At 28.8% G+C, this 26,958-nt stretch overlaps 3 protein-coding genes and 1 long non-coding RNA gene across 9 annotated transcripts; all 4 read right to left on the bottom strand.

Moving 5' to 3' along the window:
* Positions 1-4,439: 4,439 nt before the first annotated feature.
* Positions 4,440-6,152, bottom strand: LOC133033550 (uncharacterized). Of its 2 annotated transcripts, XR_009685670.1 has the most exons (4): positions 5,993-6,152; positions 5,727-5,808; positions 5,480-5,595; positions 4,440-5,019 (listed from the first exon to the last, which is right to left on the bottom strand). It is a non-coding gene; the product is annotated as an uncharacterized LOC133033550 (long non-coding RNA). The 2 variants fall into 2 exon arrangements; XR_009685669.1 differs by lacking the exon at positions 4,440-5,019 and having other exon boundaries at positions 5,083-5,595.
* A 609-nt stretch (positions 6,153-6,761) lies between these two features.
* Positions 6,762-8,262, bottom strand: LOC115707263 (uncharacterized). The gene is made up of 2 exons (XM_030635171.2): positions 8,030-8,262; positions 6,762-7,570 (listed from the first exon to the last, which is right to left on the bottom strand). The coding sequence occupies exon 2, from the start codon at positions 7,519-7,521 to the stop codon at positions 7,093-7,095; it is 429 nt and encodes a 142-aa protein (XP_030491031.1). The 5' UTR covers positions 7,522-7,570; positions 8,030-8,262; the 3' UTR covers positions 6,762-7,092.
* Positions 8,263-8,743: 481 nt separating this feature from the next.
* LOC115707257 (cellulose synthase-like protein E1) lies at positions 8,744-18,050 on the bottom strand. 4 transcript variants are annotated; one of them, XM_030635155.2, is made up of 8 exons: positions 17,464-18,050; positions 17,034-17,379; positions 10,849-10,989; positions 10,597-10,728; positions 10,303-10,515; positions 9,977-10,204; positions 9,542-9,889; positions 8,744-9,446 (listed from the first exon to the last, which is right to left on the bottom strand). In XM_030635155.2, the coding sequence occupies exons 1-8, from the start codon at positions 17,766-17,768 to the stop codon at positions 8,901-8,903; spliced, it is 2,259 nt and encodes a 752-aa protein (XP_030491015.2). In that variant the 5' UTR covers positions 17,769-18,050; the 3' UTR covers positions 8,744-8,900. The 4 variants fall into 4 exon arrangements, with proteins under 4 accessions (XP_030491015.2, XP_030491014.2, XP_030491016.2 ...); XM_030635154.2 differs by having other exon boundaries at positions 17,034-17,382; positions 17,464-18,045; XM_030635156.2 differs by having other exon boundaries at positions 17,034-17,382; positions 17,632-17,943.
* Positions 18,051-18,232: 182 nt separating this feature from the next.
* On the bottom strand, positions 18,233-22,016 carry LOC115707259 (cellulose synthase-like protein E6). Of its 2 annotated transcripts, none has more exons than XM_030635158.2 (8): positions 21,424-22,016; positions 21,005-21,338; positions 20,468-20,608; positions 20,121-20,252; positions 19,817-20,029; positions 19,496-19,723; positions 19,020-19,367; positions 18,233-18,934 (listed from the first exon to the last, which is right to left on the bottom strand). In XM_030635158.2, exons 1-8 carry the CDS (start codon positions 21,723-21,725, stop codon positions 18,389-18,391), a joined length of 2,244 nt encoding a protein of 747 aa, XP_030491018.2. In that variant the 5' UTR covers positions 21,726-22,016; the 3' UTR covers positions 18,233-18,388. The 2 variants fall into 2 exon arrangements, with proteins under 2 accessions (XP_030491018.2, XP_030491019.2); XM_030635159.2 differs by having other exon boundaries at positions 21,005-21,335; positions 21,424-21,982.
* Positions 22,017-26,958: the final 4,942 nt, after the last annotated feature.

The following is a 26,958-nucleotide window of genomic DNA, read 5'->3' as shown; positions in this document are numbered from 1 at the left end:
TGCAGTACTCAAGAATTAGTCAACATTTTGGATCATTTATAATCAAAGAATTTGATGTTGTGGTAAGTGTTTTTATGTTGATATATGATTCAATAATATTCAAAATATAAACTAAGTATTTCAGATGCTAAAATGTTTTTTTGAAACACAGATACTAAAATGTTAAGTTCACTCTATATACATATTTCATATTTGTATACACATGTTTATTCTACTTCTTTTTTTTTTTATATATATATAATTAATTAGTTCTTAATCACAATATCAATATATATAAAGGAGAGTCATGTGGCAGTTTATATGTCATTTTTTTCAATTTCTCTTCTCTCAATTTTCTAAATTTATTCTTTTTTTAAAAAAATTTAATTATATATTATATATTGATGTAAGTTGGAGTAAAAAAATTCAAAATATAACCAAAAGTTGAACATGATGTGTGAGGCTCGAAGAATGATGAAAGCATGTTCTCAAAATTTTACCTTACGAGAAGTATGCTCTTTTTTTTATTTATTGGTAAGTATTTTTATGTTCTCAAAATTTTAACATTTTTAATGCATTTTAAGTATGTCATTGTCATTGTTATATAATTATGGTCATTCAATATTTAAAGAGTAGAAAAAAATAAAACAATTTTATTATCTGTTTATTCTATTAAATTAAATTTATATATTTCATTACAATTTAATTTTAATCTATAATAAAAAGGCCAATATAATATTTCATTGTTTGTAGTACTTTCTTATTTTTTAGTTACTATTTTAATAGTAAAATTTCTAATTAATTGAAATTGAAAATTAAATAGATGATAGAATAGATTCATCTTTTGATTTTTATAAAAATAATTTTTATTTTTTACATAAATTTGTATTCTTAAGAGAATTTGGATGGCAAAACTTTATATGATATATTAGTGATCTAATACAACAACTTACAAAAATAGGATAATAATTAGAGTGAATATAATTTTTTTAATGGTAAGACATCTGTACACAATTTTATTCTTCAATTATTATCGCAAATTAACTTTGTTATTCGATTACCAAAAAGCATCCCTACTTACACGATAGGGACATCCCCACCTAACATTTCCCTATAAATATAAAAATTACGCTTGGCAAAAATTTATTTACATGATATTCTCAATTTTTTCCATTCTATTTTTAAATGTTTTTTTTTAGACTTTCATATTTTGTCCAAAAAAATAACTAAAAAAATGTTTATAACAATAAAACTATGTAAATATTCTTTTTTAAAATAAAAACTATTAGCATTCTTATAAAAACTATTTGTATTCCTTAAAAAAAACATGTTTACATTAGTTATATGAAAAAATGCATATATTAATCATTCCATTTATCTTTGATGTAAAAAGAACAATGTATACCTTAAACTATTAAAATTTATGTTATAACATTTCAACACAGGTAAACATTTTATGTATTTAGAGCAAATATAAAGAGTAATAAATTTTATAGTTTTAAATTGTAAAGTATTTTGAAGTGACCGTTATATTATTAATGATGTATTACTGTGTTATAGTTCCGTGTGACCCTTAGGTAGCATATATCTTTGAATTGAATTTCTTAAAAATAAAACCATTTTTAGCTTATATTTTTGTTTAAGCTTTCATTTTTTTTTTATTATTGAGTTTCTTCTCTCATTTCTAACCCATAAATTCCTAGAAAGGAAGATTTTTTTTTGTAATTTGATGTTTTGTTATGGAATTCTCAAACTCTAATTCAAAACTATTTTTCTTAATTTTTAAGAAAGCGATGTCCTTCTTGCAAAATAATAAATATAGTAATAATAATTTTTTATTATTTTCTTTGCATTTATATGTATCCTATATTTTTATTATGTAGGCATATCAATATATGAAAGCTCCAAAATTTAGAAAAGTAGTAAGAACATGAGCAATCGATAATCTCACTTATAAAGTGTCAAAAGACACTTGATCTTATTTATATATGTCATAATGAGTGTCACAATCTTTGGGTCAAATATGGTGGAGGCAATGTATGTCTATCTATTTTTATTTTGTTTGTAATAAAGAATATTATTATTTATTTATTTATTTATTTTGGTTTTCTTTTTGTGACATATGTTATTATTCATGAGCTTCTTTCAATTTTTTTTTTGTGTAGTTTTCATTATGTCAAAATTTAAAGACTTTAAAGATTGTGAACTATCTTAAAATTAATTTTAGGATGTCTTTAAAATTGGTCGACAATGATTTTAGGCAAGGTTAATTAGTTCATTTACTCAAAATAGTTGAGTTGTTGTAATAGAATTATTATTACATGACTATTGTATGGGTTTCAAAAGTTTTATTGGGGAAATCCTACAAGAGAGAAGATTCTTCAATTACAAGTTTCAAAAGTTTTAATGAAGTAATTTTTCACAAAACAACCAATTATGCCTATTTTAACCAATTGTAAGAAGACATTCACTAATTATCAAAAGAAAAAAAAAACAAAATAGTATAAAGCCAATCACAACTATAACATCTTGATTATTTAATAGTGTGTTAAATATATATTTTTAATTAATTAATATTTTAATTATATAAGTTTTGTGTTTAAAGAAAAACAATTAAACGATAATGACAACAATAATGATGATTATAAGAATATTAAAAACAACCGAAACAATAATAATATTTGATATTATGCTACATACGTTTTATTATGACAATTTTTGGAGTTAAAGTTTTTAAGTTAAAAAATAATTAGGATAATTAATAGTTATTTTTATTCTATTTGAAAAATATAACGTAATATATAATTATATAAATAATTCAATATTCATGTGAAATGCTAAAAGATTATCCTAAAAAATTGTACAAAATATTGAAAAAAAAAAAAAGATGAACATGTTTTAAAATTAAATATTTAATTCAAAACGATATCTTTTAATTTAAAAAGAATAAAGAATAATATTAAAACCGTTGAATTTATCACTAAAATTATACACATTTAAATATAAAAAACATAAAAAAATCTAATAATTTTCACAATATAATATTATGTTTTATATCATATCACTAATTCAGTAAAAAAAAAATTACAACATACAAAGAATAACAAATATTATCTAACACCGCGCGAAGCGCGGATTAAGTCTCTAGTTACTTATTAAAGTAAAGAGCATTATTGCTAGCTACATAGCATTTCTTTAAATCAAAATATTTGAGATATTGTGTGTTGTAATTGCATTAGTAAATTTAAGTATAATTTTGGAAAAGAACAAAATTTGCCACCTATATAAATATAACAAATATAGAAGCTACTCGAATAAGAGGTAGAGGACTAGGGTCCACAATTAATAAAAGTACAGAAACAAGACTTAAATGTAGTAACCTATACTATAGATATTGGACTTAAATTTATGCTAGGCAGGATTATTTGATATGGACCTACATAGATAAGGGTCAGTATACGGTCAAAAGTGAGTATTGGAGTTCTGTGGTAAGGTTGGAGTGGGGCCAAGTAGCAGCCTCTTCTGGTCCGTCTTGTTGGTGGATATTCTTGTGGTCCCTCTCTGTTTCACCATTAAGAATTTTATTTGGAAAGCGGGCTTAAATTTTTTACCTTGTTATCCTAATCTTTCTAAATATGAAATGGATGCTACAAATGTTTGTCCTATTTACTTTTGAAATAATAAGACTATTGTGCATGCTTTTGGGTTTTGCCCTTCTTTTAAAGGGATTAGATAAGGGTAGCTGCTGAAAGATCTTGATGTGCTAAAAGGGGCTTCTAACTTTTATGAGGTCTTAGTGTTGGTGGGTTGTATAGATATTCTTTCCAAGCATGAAATGGAGGAGTTTGTTGTTTTTTGTCGGCGGATATGACACAAATGAAACACTTTTGTCCATGACCGTAACTTGCTCTCGGATTCTAGAGTTTTTTTTGCAAGATGCTGAGCTTGTTTGGCTGTGTTTTCAATTTTCAATTTTTAAAATTGTGTTTTTAAAATGAGAATAGAAAATAATTTTTTGTCATTTTAAAAATTTAATGGTGTTTGGCACAAATTTTTAAAAACTGTTTTTAGATTTTTTCTTACGAAAAAAAATTAATATTTTAGCACCATACCATGACATTAACCCATCCGGATTTAAATTCGGATATAGTTTCGAGTCTAGGATCCGAATATGTGAGCAAAATATAAAATATAATATGTTAGACAAAAAAAATTATTTTTGAAAATTAAAAACAATATTTTGATGTTTTTTATTTTCTATTTTTTTTAAAACTCAATTTTTAAAAAACATTTTTTAAAAATTTTTGCCAAATGACTCCTAATAGTTTTTAAAAACTGTTTTCAGTTTTAAAAAACAGAAAACAATTTTTAAATTATAAAGTCAAACAGCCTCTCAAATTCTTTCGGTCTCCGGATGTGGTACTAAGTGTTCCACGCGCGAGTAATCCTTCTCATGGAAACTCAAATACTGATTTGGTGTTGAGTGATGTCAATCTATATTTGTGGATAAATCAAGACTGAATGATTGGGCTTGGGGCGGTGTTGATTAATCAGGCTGGCAGATGCAGTGACTTTATTGCAAGATCTTCTTCTTTGTCTCAGGCTTGGTTATTTAAGGTTTACAATGTTCTTTGATTGTCTCCGCTTGGTGCAAGCTATCTCATGTAATGATAAAATGTTTATTGAGTATGGTACAATTGTACAGATATTAAAAGTGCTTCTCTTTTTTTTCACAACGTAGTCAGGCTACTAATTCTCTAGTTCGTATTGCTTTATTTTTTTAAATGTCTCTCAAATTTGGTAGCCTGGTTTACACTCGCTCTCCAAGTCTGATTATTTTTCAATGTCTGTGACTCTATTGGATTTGTGCCTTTCAATGGGATTATTCCTTCCTTTAAAAAAAAAATCTTAATACATGCATTCCTTAAAAATACAATACAATGTGTAACTAGAACAATAATAATTCTCAAGTGCTTTTTCTTTATAACATCCAAGCATCCAAGTCTTGCATCACTAGCTATGTTCATGACCTACATAAGACTGAGAGAAAATAAACTTTTTTTTTTTTGAGTAAACTTTTTTTTTTGAGAGAAAATAAACTTATATATTAGATTTCCTAATAAATTTTATATATATTAAAGATGATAATTCAGATAACTTCGTTTCATCTAAAAACAAATCCCATAGTAACAAAGATGGCCTGGGAATGCGAATTCGATTGCGAACTAATTCATCATCAAGAATTGGACAATGATTCAAACCTTGATTAAAACACTATAAAATACTGAAAATAAATGAGTAAATATTTAAAAAAGGCTCAGAAGGTAAAATGGGCCTTTACTTATAAGAAATGAACAGTCTGCAAGCATTAATTAGTGCTAAAATTTCAAAATGTAATGAAATTGAATGAGCTTCTTTTGCACCTGCAAGTCATATTTGCTCGCATATATTGGATGAACTATCCTAGTTAAAATATAGATCTATAAAATGAAGCTTTCACCTCTCATAAGATTGTAGAGCACTAATAGTGACCATTATCTATGCCTCGTAAGATTATGAAGTTGTGTCTATTTTTTCTCCCAACAAATATGAGGTTTCCTATGAAGTTTAACAAACCTGCATAAAAACGAAAAAGATTCCAATTATCATGTAGACTTTTTACCATCTAAAAAAAAAGTCATTTCCAAAACTATTTTGCACAAAAAGGGATCAAGTGTGATACATTGAATAGTGAATTTGAAAATCACCTTTTTGGTACTCTGGTCCTAGCCCTTGTCCGGTGTTGAAAAACAACTTTACTTTAGAGATACACAGTTAAATGCTTTCCACCTTAATTATGTACAAAATACCAAAAACACATCAAATCAATTAAACAAAACAAGACAAAACACAAGTTCTAAATGTTGATGGTGTTGTTATCATTCTTACTGCTTTTGTTCACCTTGCCATGCCCAAACAACAATTTCATTTAAAGCTTGTCTTATATGTATCTTAATTTGTTCATTTTGCTTACCTAATCAGGTGAAAGGAGAGTGTAAATTCATATATCTCAGGGTGACTTGAAATTCGTCCTTCTCTACCTTCCATTTTCAGAGACTCTGTCCTTTTTCACATCCAACCTGAAATGTTGAGCAGCCAATCTTGACATGACCGACAAGGCAGGGAGTGTGGATTCTGTAAACAAACCAGAAAGATCAAATCCATTTGAAAGAAGAATGATAGTTTGCCTTGCTAATTATTTTCGTGTACAGTTCCATGAGATTTGTATCATGGAAAGGAAAATAACCAGCTAAAGGGCAAACAAGATCACCCCATATATCAGCAATTTTTTGACAGATTAGTGAAAATGAATTAATTATAGAAGTCTAGCTTACAAATTGATAAAACAGCTAGAAACTAAAAACCATATTTTACAAAAGTACTTGAAAGGAAGAAAGCTCCGAACTTATTATATTGTAGAAGAAAGATTAGAGTCGTTATTCGTTTTGTATCACACGTACATGAGCTAGAAGAAAGAAGTAATTTTATGTTAGCATCAAAAGATAAAATTGTTCAATAGAAATGTCAAAGAAACAAACAGATCATACCCCTGGATCCAGTATGAAATTCCTTTCACAAAAAGATTATGTCCAGTAAGTTGTGCAGCAAAGCAAGATTGATCATGTCAAACACAATATTTCTACCTCTTTATAAACATACTCCAGTTTCCAATCGTACTATATACTATATATGTATCTAAACGACAACACTTGATTCATTTGGGTTTTATATAGATCTTAATATATAACTGAAACAATCACATTAATACTTTTAACTTTTAAGCATAAATCATTCTTCATAAAAATTAATGACAAAAAAGAAAACAAAACATACAAACAAAAATAGAGTGACTGACTGATCAGAAACATTTATATCATCTAATTCATTTTCACATTTTCATCATCAACTTTTTCTTTTTAATAACCACTAGCTCCACCACAGAGGATCTACCTGGACTTTTTTCTTTTTAACAAAAAATTTTAAAAAATAACTAAAACGCATCAACCAATAAGAAGACGCCACGTCTACAGTCTCATCCAATTGTTTCCCTACGTCGATACGTACACAATTTAGTTACATCTGAATCCACCGAGCCAGTTGGGTCGGGTTGACGACATCCGGAATGTGGGCCCCATCGCTCTTCAAAATGCTCGCAACCTCAGCGTAACTCTGGTGCTCCTTCTTCAAACTCCCCTCTTTTCCTCCTCCTGCCTTCTGACTCTTCCACTCCGCTGCGCCGCCTCCCACAGGAACCGCCTCCGCTCTAGCCGGATCGAACTTCTGACCGAACAGCGTCCCCTTAGTCAAAAACTCGTAAGCCATATATCCGGCTAAGAGCCGGTTCGATGAGGCCGGCTCCTCCGGCTTTGATACTGGTTGCTGCCTCTTAGCTGCGGCCTGAGCCTGAGCCGAAGCCGAAACAGAGAGAGGATGAGTCGAGGGTTTGAAAGAGTAGAAAGCTTCTCTCTCTTTTTTCTTTCTTGAGGCTCCAGGTGTCAACATCCGACGAGAATTGTGATTCTTTCTTGTTACTTCCTTAATTGTTCTTTCACTGTAACGCAGTATCTTTCAGAATTTTCTTAGATTGTAAATACAAACAATATTTCATAATATAACTTATCAAATAACAACTTTCAAATTTTAAATCTCAAATTAACATAAATTCCATATAAAATATCTAAAAAACAGTAAATAAAGTAGAATATATAAAACCTAAAGGTACAGAGCATGGCCAATAAAGTAGAATTTTGTTTTATTGAATAACTTTGATTTCCTTTGTTGTAATTTGTAGCATCAATCACCAATCATAAGAACTTTGATAAAAAAAATTGACTAAATCAGAATGTATGTAGAAATAGAGGCACTTCTAGTCTAGATCACTATAATCATGGTTCTAGTGACAAAATTAACAAAGAAAATAAGGATAGATCCATATATTTACCAATGAATCAACGATTAAACATACAAAAACGGAAAATCAAATGCAGTGAAGGTTAGGGGATGTACTTACCCATGCCGAGGAGAACTTGACAACAATGGTGATGGTTTTGGTGATAAGAAATTGAAAGGAGCGATAGCAAGAGAGAGAGAGTCGAGAGAGAAAGATGAGACTTGTGAAATTAGAAATTAAATTTATTATTTCAAAATATTATTAACTGCCATTTACTGGTGTCTTCGCGTGTTTGTGCAATCAGCAGAGAAGCCCTTAGATGGATTATGCCCCTCAACTTTGATGATGTTAAAAATACTGCTTAAACTATTGATTGTTAAATTTATGTATTTTTTTCTAATTTTAATAAAAAAAAAGTTTGGATAAAAGTTAATTATCATGATTTAGTATATATTAAAGTTTGAGGCCATGATTTGCTACATATCAAAATATGGGGAGCATTAAAATATAGGGAGCATGATTTAATACCTAAACAGTAAAATTGAATAAAATTAAATAAGTCATTAAATCTAACAATTTCAATAGTTGAGGGAAAATTTTTAATAGCCAAAAAAATTCAAACAACATGATTTAGTACAGTTAAAATTTAGGAGTAAAAATCCTAATTAGATAAAAATAAAATAAACATCAATTTTTCATTGATTTTTATGCCATTTTTATATTATATGATCACAAACATAATATATTTGGGTGACATTTCTTTCTAGCCCCTTCCATTTCTCCTAGTCCTAGTATGGGAGTTATAGAGAAAATTATCCATGAAAAGAAACAGCATGATGAAAAGTTTTTAGACAAATGAAATTAGTCTACAAAAAGAAAACCATAGCATAAAGATCATAGTTCAACTTATATAAATTACAAATGGAATGACCAGAGTAATTCAAGCTGGCTTGACCAAGTACAACTATTACTTTTTTTTTTGCCAAATATTCTAATAAAGTACAATCGAACATACTACTAGATTGAGCATAATCGATTGGTAAATCACTGAGTTGGGCAGTCTACCCTTATCCTTTCTTGTAAAAATAGCTTGGTAAATCGGAAGATTGATGAAAACCAACAAACAACAAAGAGCCACTTGCAATAGAAATGGGTTCAGAACCAAACCCTGCTCTGTGAAGAGCAACCTCTTCAAACCCCAAATCAAGCCCAAGGCATTGAGCAATGCAAGGGTCGTCAAAATGGTGAACATTGGCGAAGTAGTACCAAATTCTATTAACTCTTTCTTGTATCTTTCAGAAACATCATCATCAACCACCTTTGCAGTTATGATGAAGGTTGCACCACTGTATCCCAATAGCCTTATCATGTTATCCAAGAAACCAAAGAAAAAAGAAGTTGTCCTTTTGAACAACCACATTCTTTGACAGTTGAACCATTCTCGGTATGACCCTCCACACATCAGATGTTCTCCAAGGCTGTACACTCGGTTGCCAAAGAAGACATAGACAAATGGTACAAACCATATGTTGGACATCTGCCATGACAAGTTTCGATTTAATCTTATGATATTGTATTATTCTACTCATCAGCACTACTCTTATTTAGAATCCCAAATGGTTAATTTGTTACCTGAGGAAATAAGGAGATTCCTTTGAGAAGACAAAGTGATGGGACGATGACATAGTAGAGTGAAGCGAAGCAATTAAGGGACCATAGAAAGTAGACTAAGTATGAAAGTCGAAGTCCAAGGGGAATTTTTCCGTAGCCATAGGTCAATGGACAATACCTTGACAAAAGTATTTGAAGATCTCCTTCAGCCCATCTCTTCTGCTGCACAAGGACCTGGAGCAGAGTTGTAGGAGCAGCTCCTAGAAAAGCTTTTCTCTCTGGACTATAATACACTGATCTCCATCCTCTACATTGTATCACAAGTCCTGTTAACATGTCTTCCACTAAACACCCATACATCAAACCCATCTGCATATAAGCACAAATATTGATATTAGTACAAAAACACGGCGCAATTTACCAAAGCTGAACATATTTTATTTGAGTGCAATTAACCTCTTTTCCCCACAGAGTGTTTTCTTCATAGCTACAGTTAGCAAGAACTTTGCTTGTTTCTTCTAGAGCTTCTGCACTAATTCCCTCATCTTCACTCTTTCTTTTACAATCTAGTAATATTTTATCCGCTTCATTGTATTTCTTACCAGACAGAGATTCCCTTCTATGAAAGCACCCAGTTCCAATATAGCAAGGCCCTCCATTAGAGTCAAATCCTCGAAGATCAACCTTGGGATCATCATATTACATGCATAGTCTTATCAAATCAAGAGAAGTAAGGACATGTACTATTATATAATATGGTAATTAATTAAGCACATGCCAACCTCCATTAAATCTCTTAAAGAATTGTTGTAAATATCATTCTCAGTGATGTTCTCAAATGCCTGGGGAAATTGAATATAAGCAATCTCCTGACCTTTCTTTTCATCTAAAAAGAAGCACATTGCATCTCTCACTGACTCTGAATTGTTCGAATACATGTCGCAATCCACGTTGAGAATTATCGGAGCATTGCTAATTTGTCCCGATACTCTTATCTACGAAACAGAAAATTAAGCTTTTAGTGTAAGTTAAACTTTCTTAATTAGTAATAGCTAATACTAAATTATCATTATAACCAGTGAGTTCATGGCTCCAGCTTTGAAGTTATGGTGGTACTGGGGTCTCTTTTCACGTGCCAAGTATACTAAAGTAGGCAGAGGATGTTGATCAATGTCTACTGCCTTGGGGTCTCTTCCATCGATAAGAATCTACAATTCATACATATTATTTATATAGTTGCTAGTAATTTAATCTCAACTGGAAACTTTTAAAGGACCAATCAATCGATTAAGATCATATGGTTTTGTTACTAGTAAGAATGGCAATACTTGAATAATGGTCTGATGATCACGTTTGCTTAAAATAGAGTCCCACTCACAAAACCCCTTGTGTTCTCTTCGCATAATTTCTGAAATTTGGCCAACTTTTGTGGCACTTTCAATTCTTGTCTTCATGTCCACATATAGTCTCTATAGAATATAGATTAAATGAGGGAAATATATCATTCTCTATTGTATATAATCAAAGTAGCAGATATTAATTTTCAAATAGAAACATACATGACTACTATCTGCTTCAAGTATCTTTTTATTTATTTTTCTTAGTGATTCTATCAGTAGTTAGTTGGAAGTATTGTGTGCTTTGGAATATTGGCCAATATATGATTCCAGGAAATAATATTGCCATTTTCCATTGAGAGAAGAAAAAAACGTACATCCAGTTTTGTTTAAATGTAAGTTAATTAGACTTAAACACAACGCTCCCACATATTGACCCAACCAGCCAATAATTTAACTTTTGATTTAAAAAGGTGATAATGAATAATGATATTATTGAAGAAAATTCAGATTAACTTTGTTAGGAAATACTTTTACATGATTTGTCACTTTCATATAAATTTTAATATATTTGATTGAGAAATAAATTAAATACAAATTAAGGGTTTGTTTTTCAAGCTTTGAATTGATGTAATTTATATATTTGAAATATTTATATTTTGTATAGGTTTTTTTTATTATTTATTTAAATAGTATGCAATTAATAGAAATTTCTCCAGAAAAAAAAGTAAGAATAGAAATTTCTCCGGAAAAAAGAAGTAAGAGAACTGTAAAACTAAGAGCATGTTTGGTATTATTTTTTGTTTTTTGTTTTCAAAAAATTATTTTTAAAAATGAGAAAAAAAATAGTTTTTGAAGTTTTTAAAAACAAATCATGTTTGGTTAGTATTTTTTAAAAACAATATTGACTAAAAGTAAATTGGTTTTTAAAACAGTTTGTTGTTTTCAAAATTCTTATTTTTTGTAACTTTGTTTTTTGAAAACTGTTTTCAAAAAACAAAGCCAAACAAGCCAAATTGTTTTCAAAAAACAATTTTCTGTTTTTAAAAACAAAAAACAGTTTTTTAGTTATGATGACAAACATGCACTAAATAACTAGGAAATTGAGTGTGGAAATTAGATTTTTAAGGCTAGAATTTGGGGGTAGACCACATTATTGCATACTTTTATGTGATAATATTTATGCTTAGTTTTCTATCTATATATAATATAAAGGAAAGCATCAACAAGTTTATGTGGCACTCTATATGAGTTTTTTCATCTATTCTTAATTTTCTCATATTTGTCATTTTTTTATTTTTTTCAATTGTTTTTAAAGTTAAAAATTTATATATAAAACATCTACATTAATGTATAACACATTTATTATCTATTATTATTACTAATAATTAATAATGAAATAACTTATAACCACATCTAACTATTAATCTATTATAAATATCAATATATACAAAATATGTTAAATGATGTTATGTATATTTTTTAATCTATTTTTACTCTTTTTTTAGTGTTTCATATTTTGTTTTTTCTTTTTTAAAAAAATTCCTATACCAACATATGCATTAATATAAATTATTTTAAAAATCAATATATCTATCTAAGCAAGGTGATGTGGCATCATAAGATTTTTCTAATGTGTTTTATCATTTTTTATACTTAACAAAATTTATTTTCATTTAAGAATCTATCTATATAAAGGAGAGTTTTAGGAAAGTTGATGTGGCATCTTATATGTCATTTTTGTCTAACCTCTCTTCTCTCAATTTTTTAGATTTACTAAAAATATTTAATTATATATTTAGTCTATTCTTTTCTTTTAATTAGTACCATTTAAACCCATGAAATAGTTTTAAAATTTATTACATTAATTTATCACTGTCAAAGGTTACTAAAAAATTTGTACCATTTTTGTTAATTTTTTCACATGTAACATTTTTTAACATTTAATAATAATGTAACATATATTAATAAAGGTTATTATATAACCGTTGCTCTTCATATAAATTTTTATTGATTATTAATTTTTTTTATCATTTAAGAATAATTATATAGCATTTAAACAAAACTTTAACCATATCATAATATAAGAATTAACTATTAACCTTTCACTTTTTTTTTTTTAAAACTAACTATTAACCTTTCACTTTTTTTTTTAATAAATCTATATATCAATAAATCATCAATATATCAATATCAATATATAGGAAAGTATAAAACTTTCCATGTGGCAACTCATATAAGCTTATTTCCTAATCTTGCTTCTCTCAAATTTTCAATTTTTTTTTTCAATTTTAATAATTTTTTGGTCTGTTTTCTCATTTAATTAACTTTCTATATTCTCTGATTTAATTATTTTTTTTTCACTTTTTTTTGAACAAATAATAAGTAACCGTAATTCCCTCAAAAAAATAAAATAATAAGTAACCGTAATTAATTGGTTAACTAGACTTTTCATTTTTCTTTCAAAAAAAAAAAAAAAAAAAAAAACTAGACTTTTCATTTCACTACTTATTATATGACTTTTGTATTGGTCTCATTTATTTTAGTGATTTAAGTGCTCTCTTTCTCTCAATATATATATATGATTCCTTTTTACTTTTCATCATAGCCATCTTTTGTTCTTTGTACTAATTTTTTATTTCTATTTTTTACTTTTCTTTCTCTTAAGCTTAATTATCATATGTTTAAATTTTCTTCTTTTATTATGGCATTGATCTCTAAATTTTTTTATTTATTATGTTATATTTGCAGTACTCAAGAATTAGTCAACATTTTGGATCATTTATAATCAAAGAATTTGATGTTGTGGTAAGTGTTTTTATGTTGATATATGATTCAATAATATTCAAAATATAAACTAAGTATTTCAGATGCTAAAATGTTTTTTTGAAACACAGATACTAAAATGTTAAGTTCACTCTATATACATATTTCATATTTGTATACACATGTTTATTCTACTTCTTTTTTTTTTTATATATATATAATTAATTAGTTCTTAATCACAATATCAATATATATAAAGGAGAGTCATGTGGCAGTTTATATGTCATTTTTTTCAATTTCTCTTCTCTCAATTTTCTAAATTTATTCTTTTTTTAAAAAAATTTAATTATATATTATATATTGATGTAAGTTGGAGTAAAAAAATTCAAAATATAACCAAAAGTTGAACATGATGTGTGAGGCTCGAAGAATGATGAAAGCATGTTCTCAAAATTTTACCTTACGAGAAGTATGCTCTTTTTTTTTTTTTATTTATTGGTAAGTATTTTTATGTTCTCAAAATTTTAACATTTTTAATGCATTTTAAGTATGTCATTGTCATTGTTATATAATTATGGTCATTCAATATTTAAAGAGTAGAAAAAAATAAAACAATTTTATTATCTGTTTATTCTATTAAATTAAATTTATATATTTCATTACAATTTAATTTTAATCTATAATAAAAAGGCCAATATAATATTTCATTGTTTGTAGTACTTTCTTATTTTTTAGTTACTATTTTAATAGTAAAATTTCTAATTAATTGAAATTGAAAATTAAATAGATGATAGAATAGATTCATCTTTTGATTTTTATAAAAATAATTTTTATTTTTTACATAAATTTGTATTCTTAAGAGAATTTGGATGGCAAAACTTTATATGATATATTAGTGATCTAATACAACAACTTACAAAAATAGGATAATAATTAGAGTGAATATAATTTTTTTAATGGTAAGACATCTGTACACAATTTTATTCTTCAATTATTATCGCAAATTAACTTTGTTATTCGATTACCAAAAAGCATCCCTACTTACACGATAGGGACATCCCCACCTAACATTTCCCTATAAATATAAAAATTACGCTTGGCAAAAATTTATTTACATGATATTCTCAATTTTTTCCATTCTATTTTTAAATGTTTTTTTTTAGACTTTCATATTTTGTCCAAAAAAAAAAAAATAACTAAAAAAATGTTTATAACAATAAAACTATGTAAATATTCTTTTTTAAAATAAAAACTATTAGCATTCTTATAAAAACTATTTGTATTCCTTAAAAAAAACATGTTTACATTAGTTATATGAAAAAATGCATATATTAATCATTCCATTTATCTTTGATGTAAAAAGAACAATGTATACCTTAAACTATTAAAATTTATGTTATAACATTTCAACACAGGTAAACATTTTATGTATTTAGAGCAAATATAAAGAGTAATAAATTTTATAGTTTTAAATTGTAAAGTATTTTGAAGTGACCGTTATATTATTAATGATGTATTACTCTGTGTTAGTCTCTGTGTGACCCTTCAGTAGCATATATCTTTGAATTGAATTTCTTAAAAATAAAACCACTTTTAGCTTATATTTTTGTTTAAGCTTTCATTTTTTTTTATTATTGAGTTTCTTCTCTCATTTCTAACCCATAAATTCCTAGAAAGGAAGATTTTTTTTTGTAATTTGATGTTTTGTTATGGAATTCTCAAACTCTAATTCAAAACTATTTTTCTTAATTTTTAAGAAAGCGATGTCCTTCTTGCAAAATAATAAATATAGTAATAATAATTTTTTATTATTTTCTTTGCATTTATATGTATCCTATATTTTTATTATGTAGGCATATCAATATATGAAAGCTCCAAAATTTAGAAAAGTAGTAAGAACATGAGCAATCGATAATCTCACTTATAAAGTGTCAAAAGACACTTGATCTTATTTATATATGTCATAATGAGTGTCACAATCTTTGGGTCAAATATGGTGGAGGCAATGTATGTCTATCTATTTTTATTTTGTTTGTAATAAAGAATATTATTATTTATTTATTTATTTATTTTGGTTTTCTTTTTGTGACATATGTTATTATTCATGAGCTTCTTTCAATTTTTTTTTTGTGTAGTTTTCATTATGTCAAAATTTAAAGACTTTAAAGATTGTGAACTATCTTAAAATTAATTTTAGGATGTCTTTAAAATTGGTCGACAATGATTTTAGGCAAGGTTAATTAGTTCATTTACTCAAAATAGTTGAGTTGTTGTAATAGAATTATTATTACATGACTATTGTATGGGTTTCAAAAGTTTTATTGGGGAAATCCTACAAGAGAGAAGATTCTTCAATTACAAGTTTCAAAAGTTTTAATGAAGTAATTTTTCACAAAACAACCAATTATGCCTATTTTAACCAATTGTAAGAAGACATTCACTAATTATCAAAAGAAAAAAAAACAAAATAGTATAAAGCCAATCACAACTATAACATCTTGATTATTTAATAGTGTGTTAAATATATATTTTTAATTAATTAATATTTTAATTATATAAGTTTTGTGTTTAAAGAAAAACAATTAAACGATAATGACAACAATAATGATGATTATAAGAATATTAAAAACAACCGAAACAATAATAATATTTGATATTATGCTACATACGTTTTATTATGACAATTTTTGGAGTTAAAGTTTTTAAGTTAAAAAATAATTAGGATAATTAATAGTTATTTTTATTCTATTTGAAAAATATAACGTAATATATAATTATATAAATAATTCAATATTCATGTGAAATGCTAAAAGATTATCCTAAAAAATTGTACAAAATATTGAAAAAAAAAAAAAGATGAACATGTTTTAAAATTAAATATTTAATTCAAAACGATATCTTTTAATTTAAAAAGAATAAAGAATAATATTAAAACCGTTGAATTTATCACTAAAATTATACACATTTAAATATAAAAAACATAAAAAAATCTAATAATTTTCACAATATAATATTATGTTTTATATCATATCACTAATTCAGTAAAAAAAAAATTACAACATACAAAGAATAACAAATATTATCTAACACCGCGCGAAGCGCGGATTAAGTCTCTAGTTTATATATAAATTTCGATTAGATTACCAAAAAAATATGATGCGCATTTTCAGAAAATTCTAAATTATAGGGGTGTTGATAAAATACCAAAATACCATAACCCTAAAATAATTTAAAATTACCGTGTACCATTAGAATTTGCTAACCACTGTCACCTCATGTGGTCGAGTACAAAAATAGCAATGCTGATGTTTCTAATATGTTGAATATAGGGAGAACTGAATTGAATGCAAAATATATATTAAATGCTAGCCAGAAAACGACAAGGCCAGTTGCATGTTGAGTACATTTACCTTGATGGAGGCCCACTGACTATGATTAGGATTATGATCATCATCATCATCATCGAGTGGTTGAGAAACTTTAATTTCGGTGAAATAAGCCTCAGGAGACCTGGGTTCTACTTTGAACTTGTTACAGAAAGGAAGCCATTCCTTTGAGAATTCAGAGGCCTCTAACAGAGCATAAAATGTCAATTCCGAAGCACCATCGTCAGAAAGGTAGACGCTAAGCTTGTGTGGAGGATAATCATAAGCCATCACTGACAACACCGTGTTCACCACCATCAACGGTGGCTCTGCTTTTGGGTCAGCTGTGCACACAAATATGTCTACTCCCGGCAAATCCTTCTCCCCATACCTGCTATTTAAATACAAATTATATATTACTATTAGAATATATATTATACATACATGATTGAGATATGGATAATAATATGCTAACTTGAGAATTAGTCTGTCTTTGAAAGTGTGACGATATACGGGATTCCACCGAACCACAAGTGTGACAAACCAATAAAGAGTGAACCAAAACTCAGACACAAACAATCCAATCCAAACCAATAAGATGACTACTGCACCTTCTTCTTCTTTTGTTGGGAATGGTATATACCTTAATCTGTACACAAAAATAGAGCATATCCCCACTAACATGGATACTACGAACAATCTAAATTGTGTACGGCTCTTGGCTGACTTTGTTTCGAAAAGAGGAAGATAACCATCATCATCATCATGATTTTTATCCATATTCTTCTACTCATTAGTTTTTATTTATCAGTTCACAAATTTAACAAGTATATATATAGGAGATTTTGAGAAGTGGAACTAAAATAATTTGAGTTAAAAAAAAATATATTATTTTTTTCTACAGTGGTTATCCGTTTGGATAATAATTTTTTTTTCAGTTTTTAGAAATGAAAGAGTAGTGTTTGGACCAAAAAAGATGAGAAGACTTTTGAAGAAGTTCAGATTTGTAAAGTTGCACATTTTTTTTTTTTTTTGGAGCTATGCTGAAACAAACAAAAATATAATTTTAAAAACCAAAATTTTGCTTCAGCTATTATAACTGTAATCTTGCACTTCTTTTTTTCTCAATGCCCTTTTGTAAATATAGCTAAGATCTTTTTTTGTTTCATCATACTTCTTTCATGCCATTCTTTAAATGCTTGCTGGTTGCTATCTTTCAGTTTACTAATACAAAATCTCATTAATTTAGTCAAGTAAAATCTGATTAACCCAAAAACATATCATAAAGATAGAGCTTATATACAATTACATTATTACATATAGATTGAGCAAAGTAGTTCAATTTGGCTTGACCAAGTACTACAACTGCTCTTAAGTTAAAACATGTTTCGCCAAATATTCTAACAAACAACAATCGAACATGCTACTAGAGTGAGCATAATCGATTGATAAATCACTGAGTTGGGAAGTCTACCCTTATCCTTTCTTAAAAAGATAGCTTGGTAAATTGGCATGTTGATGAAAACCAGCAGAGCACAAAGACTAGCCTGCAATACAAATGGGTTCAGAACCAAACTTTGGTCAGTGAAGACCAACCTCTTCAAACCCCAAATCAAGCCCAAGGCATTAAGCAATGCAAGGGTGGTCAAAATGGTGAACATTGGCGAAGTAGTACCAAATTCTATCAACTCTCGCTCGTATCTCTCAGAAACATCATCATCAACCACCTTTGCAGTTACGATAAAGGTTGCATCAGTGAATCCCAATAGCCTAATGACGTGGTCCAAGACGCTAAAGAAATAGGAAGTGGTCCTTTTAAACAACCACATTCTTTGATAGTTCAACCATTCCCAGTATGTCCCTCCACACATCAAAAGTTCTCCAAGGCTGTACACCCGGTTGCCAAAGAAGACGTAGAGAAATGATAAACCCCATATGTTGGAAATCTGTCATGAGATCGTAAGATAACATTTAAGAGTTCAGAGTTCAAAAACTACTAGAATTAAGATTATTAATTTGGTTATTAATTACCTGAGGAAATAAGGAGATTCCTTTGAGAAGAAAAAGTGATGGCACAATGACATAGTAGAGTGAAGCGAAGCAGTTTAGAGACCAGAGCAAGCTGATAAAGTAGGAAAGTTGAAGTCGTAGGGGAATCTTTTTGTAGCCGTACGTTAAGGGACAGTATTTTGAGAGAAAGATTTGAAGATTCCCTTCACCCCATCTCTTGTGTTGCACAAGTGCTTGTTGAAGTGTTATAGGAGCAACTCCTAGAAAGGCCTTTCTAATGGGATTATAATAAACTGATTTCCATCCTCTACATTGTATCACAAGTCCTGTTAAAATATCTTCCACTGCACACCCATACATCACACCCATCTGCATATCAGTAAGCACAAATACAAAAGGCAGTATAACTATTCATACTAATGTGAAATCGTTAAAGAAATCTTATTATTTGACACAATTAAAGGAGAGAATATGAGAATTAATGTAAGTGCAACAACCTCTTTTCCCCAACTAGTGTTTTCTTCGTAGGTACAACTAGCAAGAAGTTTACATGTTTCTTCGAGAGCTTCTGCACTAATTCCCTTATCTTCATTCTTTCTTTTCCATTCGAGTAATACTTTATTACTTGCCTCGTATTTCTTACCAGAAAGAGATTCCCTTCTATGAAAGCACCCGGTACCAATATAGCAAGGCCCTCCATTAGAGTCAAATCCTCGAAGATCAACCTTGGGATCATCATATACATGCATTGGTTTGGTCTTTATCAAATCAAATTAAAGAAAAGGGTGCTCAAAATCACTAGCTATGGGCTAATTTACCTCCATTATAAGTCTCAAGGAACCGCTGTAAATATCATTCTCTGTGAGGTTCTCAAACGCCTGTGGAAACTGAATATATGCAATCTCATGACCCTTTTCTTTATCCAAAAAGAAGCACATTGCATCTCTCACGGATTCTGAATAGTTCGAATACATGTCACAGTCCACGTTGAGAATTATGGGAGCATTGCTGATTTGGGCCGATACTCTTATCTAGTAGGACACAGAAAGATTAGCTTGTAAGTTTTCTTTCTTAGCTAGTTATAAAAAAGAAAAATATTCAGCCAAAAAAATAGCTTAAAACCAGTGAGTTCATCGCCCCTGCTTTGAAGTTGTGGTGGTATTGGGGTCTCTTTTCACGTGCCAAATATACCAAAGTTGGCAAAGCATGCCCATCAATGTCCACAGCCTTGGGATCTCTTCCATCGATAATAATCTGTACAAAGCATATATGCATGGGAAAGGAATGAGCATGCTAACATACATAATATAGTTACTTGTTATTTAACTTTAATCGCAGACGATTACTTTTACAGGATTTAATTATCAAGATCCTAATTTTTACTTTTAGTAAGTAAAGCATCAATACCATCAGAATTATAATGGTAGTAGGATATTAATTAATATGTACGAATAGGTAAATGGTAATGCCTGGATAATGGTGTGATGATCTCGTTTGCTTGAAACAGAGTCCCAGTCAAGAAACCCCTTGTGTGTTCTTCGTAACATTTCTGAAATTTTACCAACTTTTGTAGCACTTTCAATTCTTGTCTTCATGTCTTCATATAGCCTCTATAAAAAGAAAAAAAAAATACTTGATTCTCTTTCACATATGATCTAATTAATTTTTAAATAAAAATATAACTACTCCCTGTTTTGATTAGATATCTCTGTTTTGTTTTGTTTTTATGACAAAAGGTGTCTCTGTTTTAATTAGTATGCAAATTAGATTTATTATAATATGTGAGAGAACTATGACTTGACTCTCATATTCATATACATGAGAATGTAAAAAGCCATATATTTTTTAGAACTTGAAAAAAAAAATTGTACAAAGATTAACAAATTGAAATTTCAGTAAAAATAATTAAAAGCCATGCAAATTGCACTACATAGAAAAGTATAATGCAAACCCAGACAACCACCATGTAGAAGAGAAGAGTTGCTTCACATATAAATATAATATACCTTGATGGAGGTCCATTGATCACGATGGTCATCGACATCGAGTGGCTGAGAAGCTTTATTGTTGGTGAAATAAGCCTCAGGAGATCTGGGTTCTACTTTGAACTTGTTACAGAAAGGAAGCCATTTCTTTGAGAATTCAGAGGCCTCTAACAAAGCATAAAATGTCAATTCCGAAGCACCATCGTCAGAAAGGTAGACGCTAAGCTTGTGTGGAGGGTAGTCATAAGCCATCACTGACAACACCGTGTTCACCACCATTAACGGTGGCTCTGCTTTTGGGTCAGCTGTGCACACAAATATGTCCACCCTCGGCAAATCCTTCTCCCCATACCTGCTATTTAAATACAAATTATATATTACCATTAGAATATATATTATCTATACATACATGATAAAGATATGGATAATAATATGCTGACGTGTGAATTAGCCTGTCTTTGAAAGTGTGACGATATACGGGATTCCATCGAACTACAAGTGTGACAAACCAATAAAGAGTGAACCAAAGCTCAGACACAAACAATCCAATCCAAACCAATAAGATGACTACTGCACCTTCTTCTTCTTTGGTTGGGAATGGCATATACCTTAATCTGTACACAAAAATAGAGAATATCCCCACTAACATCGTTCCTACAAACAATCTAAATTGGGTACGCCTCTGGGCAGACTTTGTTTCGAAAAGAGGAAGATCATCATCATCACCATGATTTTTTCCCATATTCTTGTACAATATGTGGTGAGACTAATGATATGAAATGAAGTGTTCAATTATATTTAAAGAGTAACAAGCTCGCTTCAGTAGGAAAGAATGACTTCTTGGTAGCTACTGAAGTTCTAGACCATTTGGTAACAAAAAGAGTTGTAGTTGTGAAATCTAATGAAAAAAAAAACCTACCAAAAAAGATACCAGTCAATAATATAAAGATTAATGTGGAAAATATCTAGCATGTTTTGATACAAATTAAGTGTTAAACTGTGCTATTCATACAATTAATTATCAAATCTATATCAACTAAATAATTATAAGGTGTTAGGCACTACTATTAATACTCCATAAGAATGTTCTAATACAACCCATAAACTGAGCAAAAACATAAATTATCTTAGTTGCAAATAAAATAAAGTATTTTAATCACCAAATTTGATATGAGAGTTGTTGTAACTAAATTTTAATACAATATTTAATGCTCACTTAATAATTTATTAAAAAGATATAAAATAATAATAATATAAAATTAAATGTAGAATTTAATAATAAAATAATAATAATACTGCAAGTTTAAATGAGTATATTATTAGCTAAAATTTAATATTAAACATAGTATTAGTGAGAGAATGAGATATTAGAGAGGATAATGTTAAATTTTTGTCTATATATTTTCTTTTTGTTAAGAGTAAAATGTTTAAGAAACTTTTATGATGTACTCTTAAAAGAATGCACTGATTGATGGACTTCAGGGTTGGCTCAAGAGTGAGCAGCAGGGGCTACATCCAATGCTCCCATTCAAGCTAAAAAAATCTTTTAATAAAAAAGCCAGAAAAATTATATTTTATATTTTTACTATTGTTTTTTTAAAATTTTTATTATATTCTAAAAAGAATACTTAATTTATTTGTTAAGATACTATATTTAATATTTTATTAAAAAATATCAAATTACATTTTTAAAATATTAAATTTTAAATTTTTACCAAAATATATAAAAAAATATAAAAATTTTAATATAAAAAAGCTTAATTAGATTTCTTGGCCCAAAACCTCCAATTAGCTTGAGACGGGCCTGCTGCACTCTCTAGTCTAATTATTTTCATAATTGTAGTTATTTAATATATCTAGTAAAATTTTGAAAAATTTGAAAAAAATTAACACAAAAAGTAAGATTTATATAGTCTATTACACACATAGTTTTTATTTCATACACGTGTAAAATTTACCATTTAAACACCGATTTTTATATTATAAATTATTTTTAATTTTTAAAAATTTTACGAAATATCTTAAACTTAAATAATTACTACACAACCATAAAATATTAATAAATAAATTGAACTAGATGACAAAATAGTAAGAGATGTATTAGTATAGTTTTTTTAAGGGCACATTATAGAAGATATGAGAAATGCTAAAGTGCACCAATAGTGCCTAACATCCTCCTATGTGTCAATATCGCTATTGGTCTAACTAAGTATCGGGTCCCATATAATTTAATATAATAGCTTTTAGGGAGTATCGCCAGTCAATTGCAACGCGATATGTCGAAAAAGTGCTAGGCACCACTGGTGCCTAATAGCAATGCTCTAAAAGATATAGGGTATTGCTGCTCCTACATAATTAAGTTGTTGTAATCTTTCTCCATTCCCATAATAAAATTCTTCTTAATTTATTTTAAAAGTTTCGATCCCTTTTATATTTCTGACTGTAATTTTACCACAACATCCTAACACACTACAATCTCAGAGCGATACATCTGGTACTGAATTTGATGCTGGTTATCAATACGACGTTCTGGAAATAGTTCTAGGCAAAAAATCTGACTATCAAAGAGGCGTGGGTAAAAGACTCAAAAGGCAAAGGAAAGAAGTCATTTACTCAAAGTCAGTCAACGGTGCCTCCTCCGCCATCTGCTGAAATGATGAACACTATGGCAGAAAAATTCTCAACTATGTGTGCCACATGGGGGGTAATTTGACGCCTGAAAAACGTGCTCATTTATATAACCCACGATTTGAGAACTTTATTCAAACATATAGTCAATCGCAGTCGTCTGGTGGTTCGTCTTCTCAGAGTTCTGCTGCTCCTCCACAACATCAACAACAACCTCCTTCACAATCACAATTTCAGCCTTCTTCGCAACAACAATTTCCAAAAATTTCGCAGCAGCAACATCAATCTTTTCCTCAACAGCAACAACATCAATCTTTTCCTCAACAGCAACAACAGTCTCGTCCACCATTGGGAAATCAGTTCTTATATAGAACACCATCAGAGTCTCCTATGCTCGGCTCAAATTTTGCTGATTTAGGATTATTTGGGAGTTCGTCACAAGAGCAACAATTTTTTTCAACTCCTATTTTTTACCAAGCTGAACTAGGGAATCTAACACTAGGTTTATCATCAGATCAAGCATATGTTCCTTCTTTGCCACGGGCTTCGGGAACTCGTAACGATAATAATCCAGATTAAGACTTTATAATTCGAGACCTTAATGAAGATGTTATGGAATAATTTGTTTATGTTTTTTAATAATTTAGTTTAATTTTGAGATAATATTGTAATAGAATTAACGTTAAAGTAATTTATTTTGAGATAATTTTAAATTATTAATAAATTTTATTGGATTTAAATTATACTAATTGTAATTTAATTTATTATATATTTATAATTAATAATTATTTATATATTTATATAACATTATTTATAAAATTATTTTTTTATTTTTAATTGGCATTAGCGGCTGTACCCCGCCGCTAATGTTCTCTGCTGTTTCAAAACACGAAACTTACAGACTGCATTAGCGGTAAAAACCAAGTCCGCCGCTAATACCCTATTACAGCCGATTTGGAGGGCGTTAGTGGTCCGCCGCTAATATAGTAATATGTTGTAGTGACATTATAAATTTGACTATGTGTATACAGGGATGTGGACTATATCACTAGAATGAAAAGGATGGTATTAATTAGTAGGATATGTGGATCTATTTCTGTGGTCTTTATGTAAGTATTTGTGTTGATATTTTCACATGTATCAACATACTAGGTGATTGTTACGTGCCAAGCCACGTAGTGTTAGTTTTATTTAATATTTAAGTTTTTTATTTTACTTAATAATTAAAATAGTATAATTATTTAAACGATTTGTTTTATAAGTTAAAAATTATGCCTCTTGCAAGAATGTTATTGAGCATTCATTGAACACCATCAAGTTCTTATCCAATTCCATGGAGTTTTATGGATAAAAATCAATTTTTTAATCAAGAAATTAATTTTAATTAATGTCCTATCAAGATGGACATCGAGCTTCTATCCAAATTCTACATAAACAAAAATATATAAATTAGTATTTAAATGATAGTTTTATTCTAAATCATAAAATAATAAAAAAAATTACCTTTTTGTCAAGAACATATTATATGAGTGCCACGAAACATAAATTTTCCTTTCATAAAGTGGGTGTGATAGAAATCGAATGGTTCTAACTTTCTAGTTTCTATGAATACTACTCAAATTCACCAGTATTTGCTAGAAATATATCCTAGAAATTAAAAAAAAAAAAAAAAAGCAAATAAAAGGCCAGGTGCTGCTACGATGGATCACCTAAGTAAGGTTGAGCTGACGGAGACAGCGATGGAGATGGAGTTGGAGACGGAGACGAAGACGGAGACACAGACGGTGGCTCAGCCTCAGGAAGTTCCAGCAAATGCCAGCAGCAGCAACATCAACAACATCAATGGGTATGCTCGTATGGAACTTGCTCACATTTGCTCGCCAGCTTATCAACCAGGGAAAGCCTTCTCAGGCCCTCCAAGCGGTAAAATTCTCCATTTCTTTCTTTCTTTAAACTTTGCATGCCGAGGAAGCCATGGGCGTCTTCCCCGACTTTGGTGCCCTCCTTGCTGCTGCCATTGACTTAGATTGAGCAGGAGTCAATTGCGATCTAAGTCGAGAGGTATATCCAATGGCTTTCTGATAATCACTGGTTCGACAGGGCCAACGTTGCTACCATTCCGTCTTATATATTATCGCTACTATTCATTCTCCTAAAAATCGAAACTGAAAAACTGAAAAATTGGGTTTCAGTTTCGATTTTTAGGGTACGGGATACCATTTTGATTTCAATTACTGATTTCTATTTTTAATTTATATTTAGTTTTTTTTTAAAAAAAAAAAAAAAAAACTAAACAGACCTTAAATTAAGGATTGAAAATCGTTAAACAAGAATTGATTAGATAGCCAAAAAAAAATGTTACTATTCAAAAATTGGATTTCGATTTTTAGGGTACAGAATGTGTGTGTTTTTTTTAATAAAATAATATTATGTTAACGGAATGTGTGTTTTTTTTTTAATAAATTTTTGTTAAAAAAATAATATAAATTAATTGGGAATATTCTGTTAAAGTTAACGGAGGAAATAAAACAACATCGTTAAACCAAGAATTGCCGTTACATAGGCACTTTTAATATATAAAGATAAAGATATATAAAACATATTTGATATTAGGTCACTTAGGTACCTACAGACTTCCAGAAATATAATTTAAGTATTATTATCGTTAAAATTTAAATTTAATTATTTATTTACAAATAAGAGTTAAACTTAAATATTTGTACCTTAATCCATATCCATTTGATATTTTTATTTATATATATATATCCATTTTAATACCTTTCTTTTATTTGAAATACTAATTTGACATATGAAATTAGGAAGATCTTTTAAGAATGAAAAAAATGGCCTCTTCATTGATTGGAGAACATATGATATGGGTGGTGTTTGTTGGTTACTTATTTTAATGGCAGCAAGGATGAGGACAAGAAAGGTCTATTCTTCAATTGTTTTCTTATTTACTACTATACCCCTCATTTAATGTGATTACTATCACTCAAACTAAAATATTTAAAGACTGCCAAACACTACTCAAAGAGATGTGATATTGTAGTCCCAAAAATATTTTAAATATATAATCACGTTATATATATTTATAATGACAACTAAGAATAATAGAATTAATAGCAGATCTTTATGTATTGATAATACTAAAAAAAAATTGACAAAACAGATCACATAAATTTAATTGTGATAAAAAAGGAACAATTTGTTTTGGGGAATACAGTAAGATTGTAAATAATATACAACAGCTAATTCAGTCAATACTATTCCAAAACAGAAAAAAAAAAAAAAAAAAAAAAAAAAAATCAGTCAACCTAATTGGAAGTTAAAAAGGGCAGTTATGT

This window comes from Cannabis sativa, chromosome 1 (assembly GCF_029168945.1).
Source record: "Cannabis sativa cultivar Pink pepper isolate KNU-18-1 chromosome 1, ASM2916894v1, whole genome shotgun sequence".
Taxonomy (NCBI): domain Eukaryota; kingdom Viridiplantae; phylum Streptophyta; class Magnoliopsida; order Rosales; family Cannabaceae; genus Cannabis; species Cannabis sativa.
This window is presented reverse-complemented; position numbering and strand designations above follow the sequence as displayed.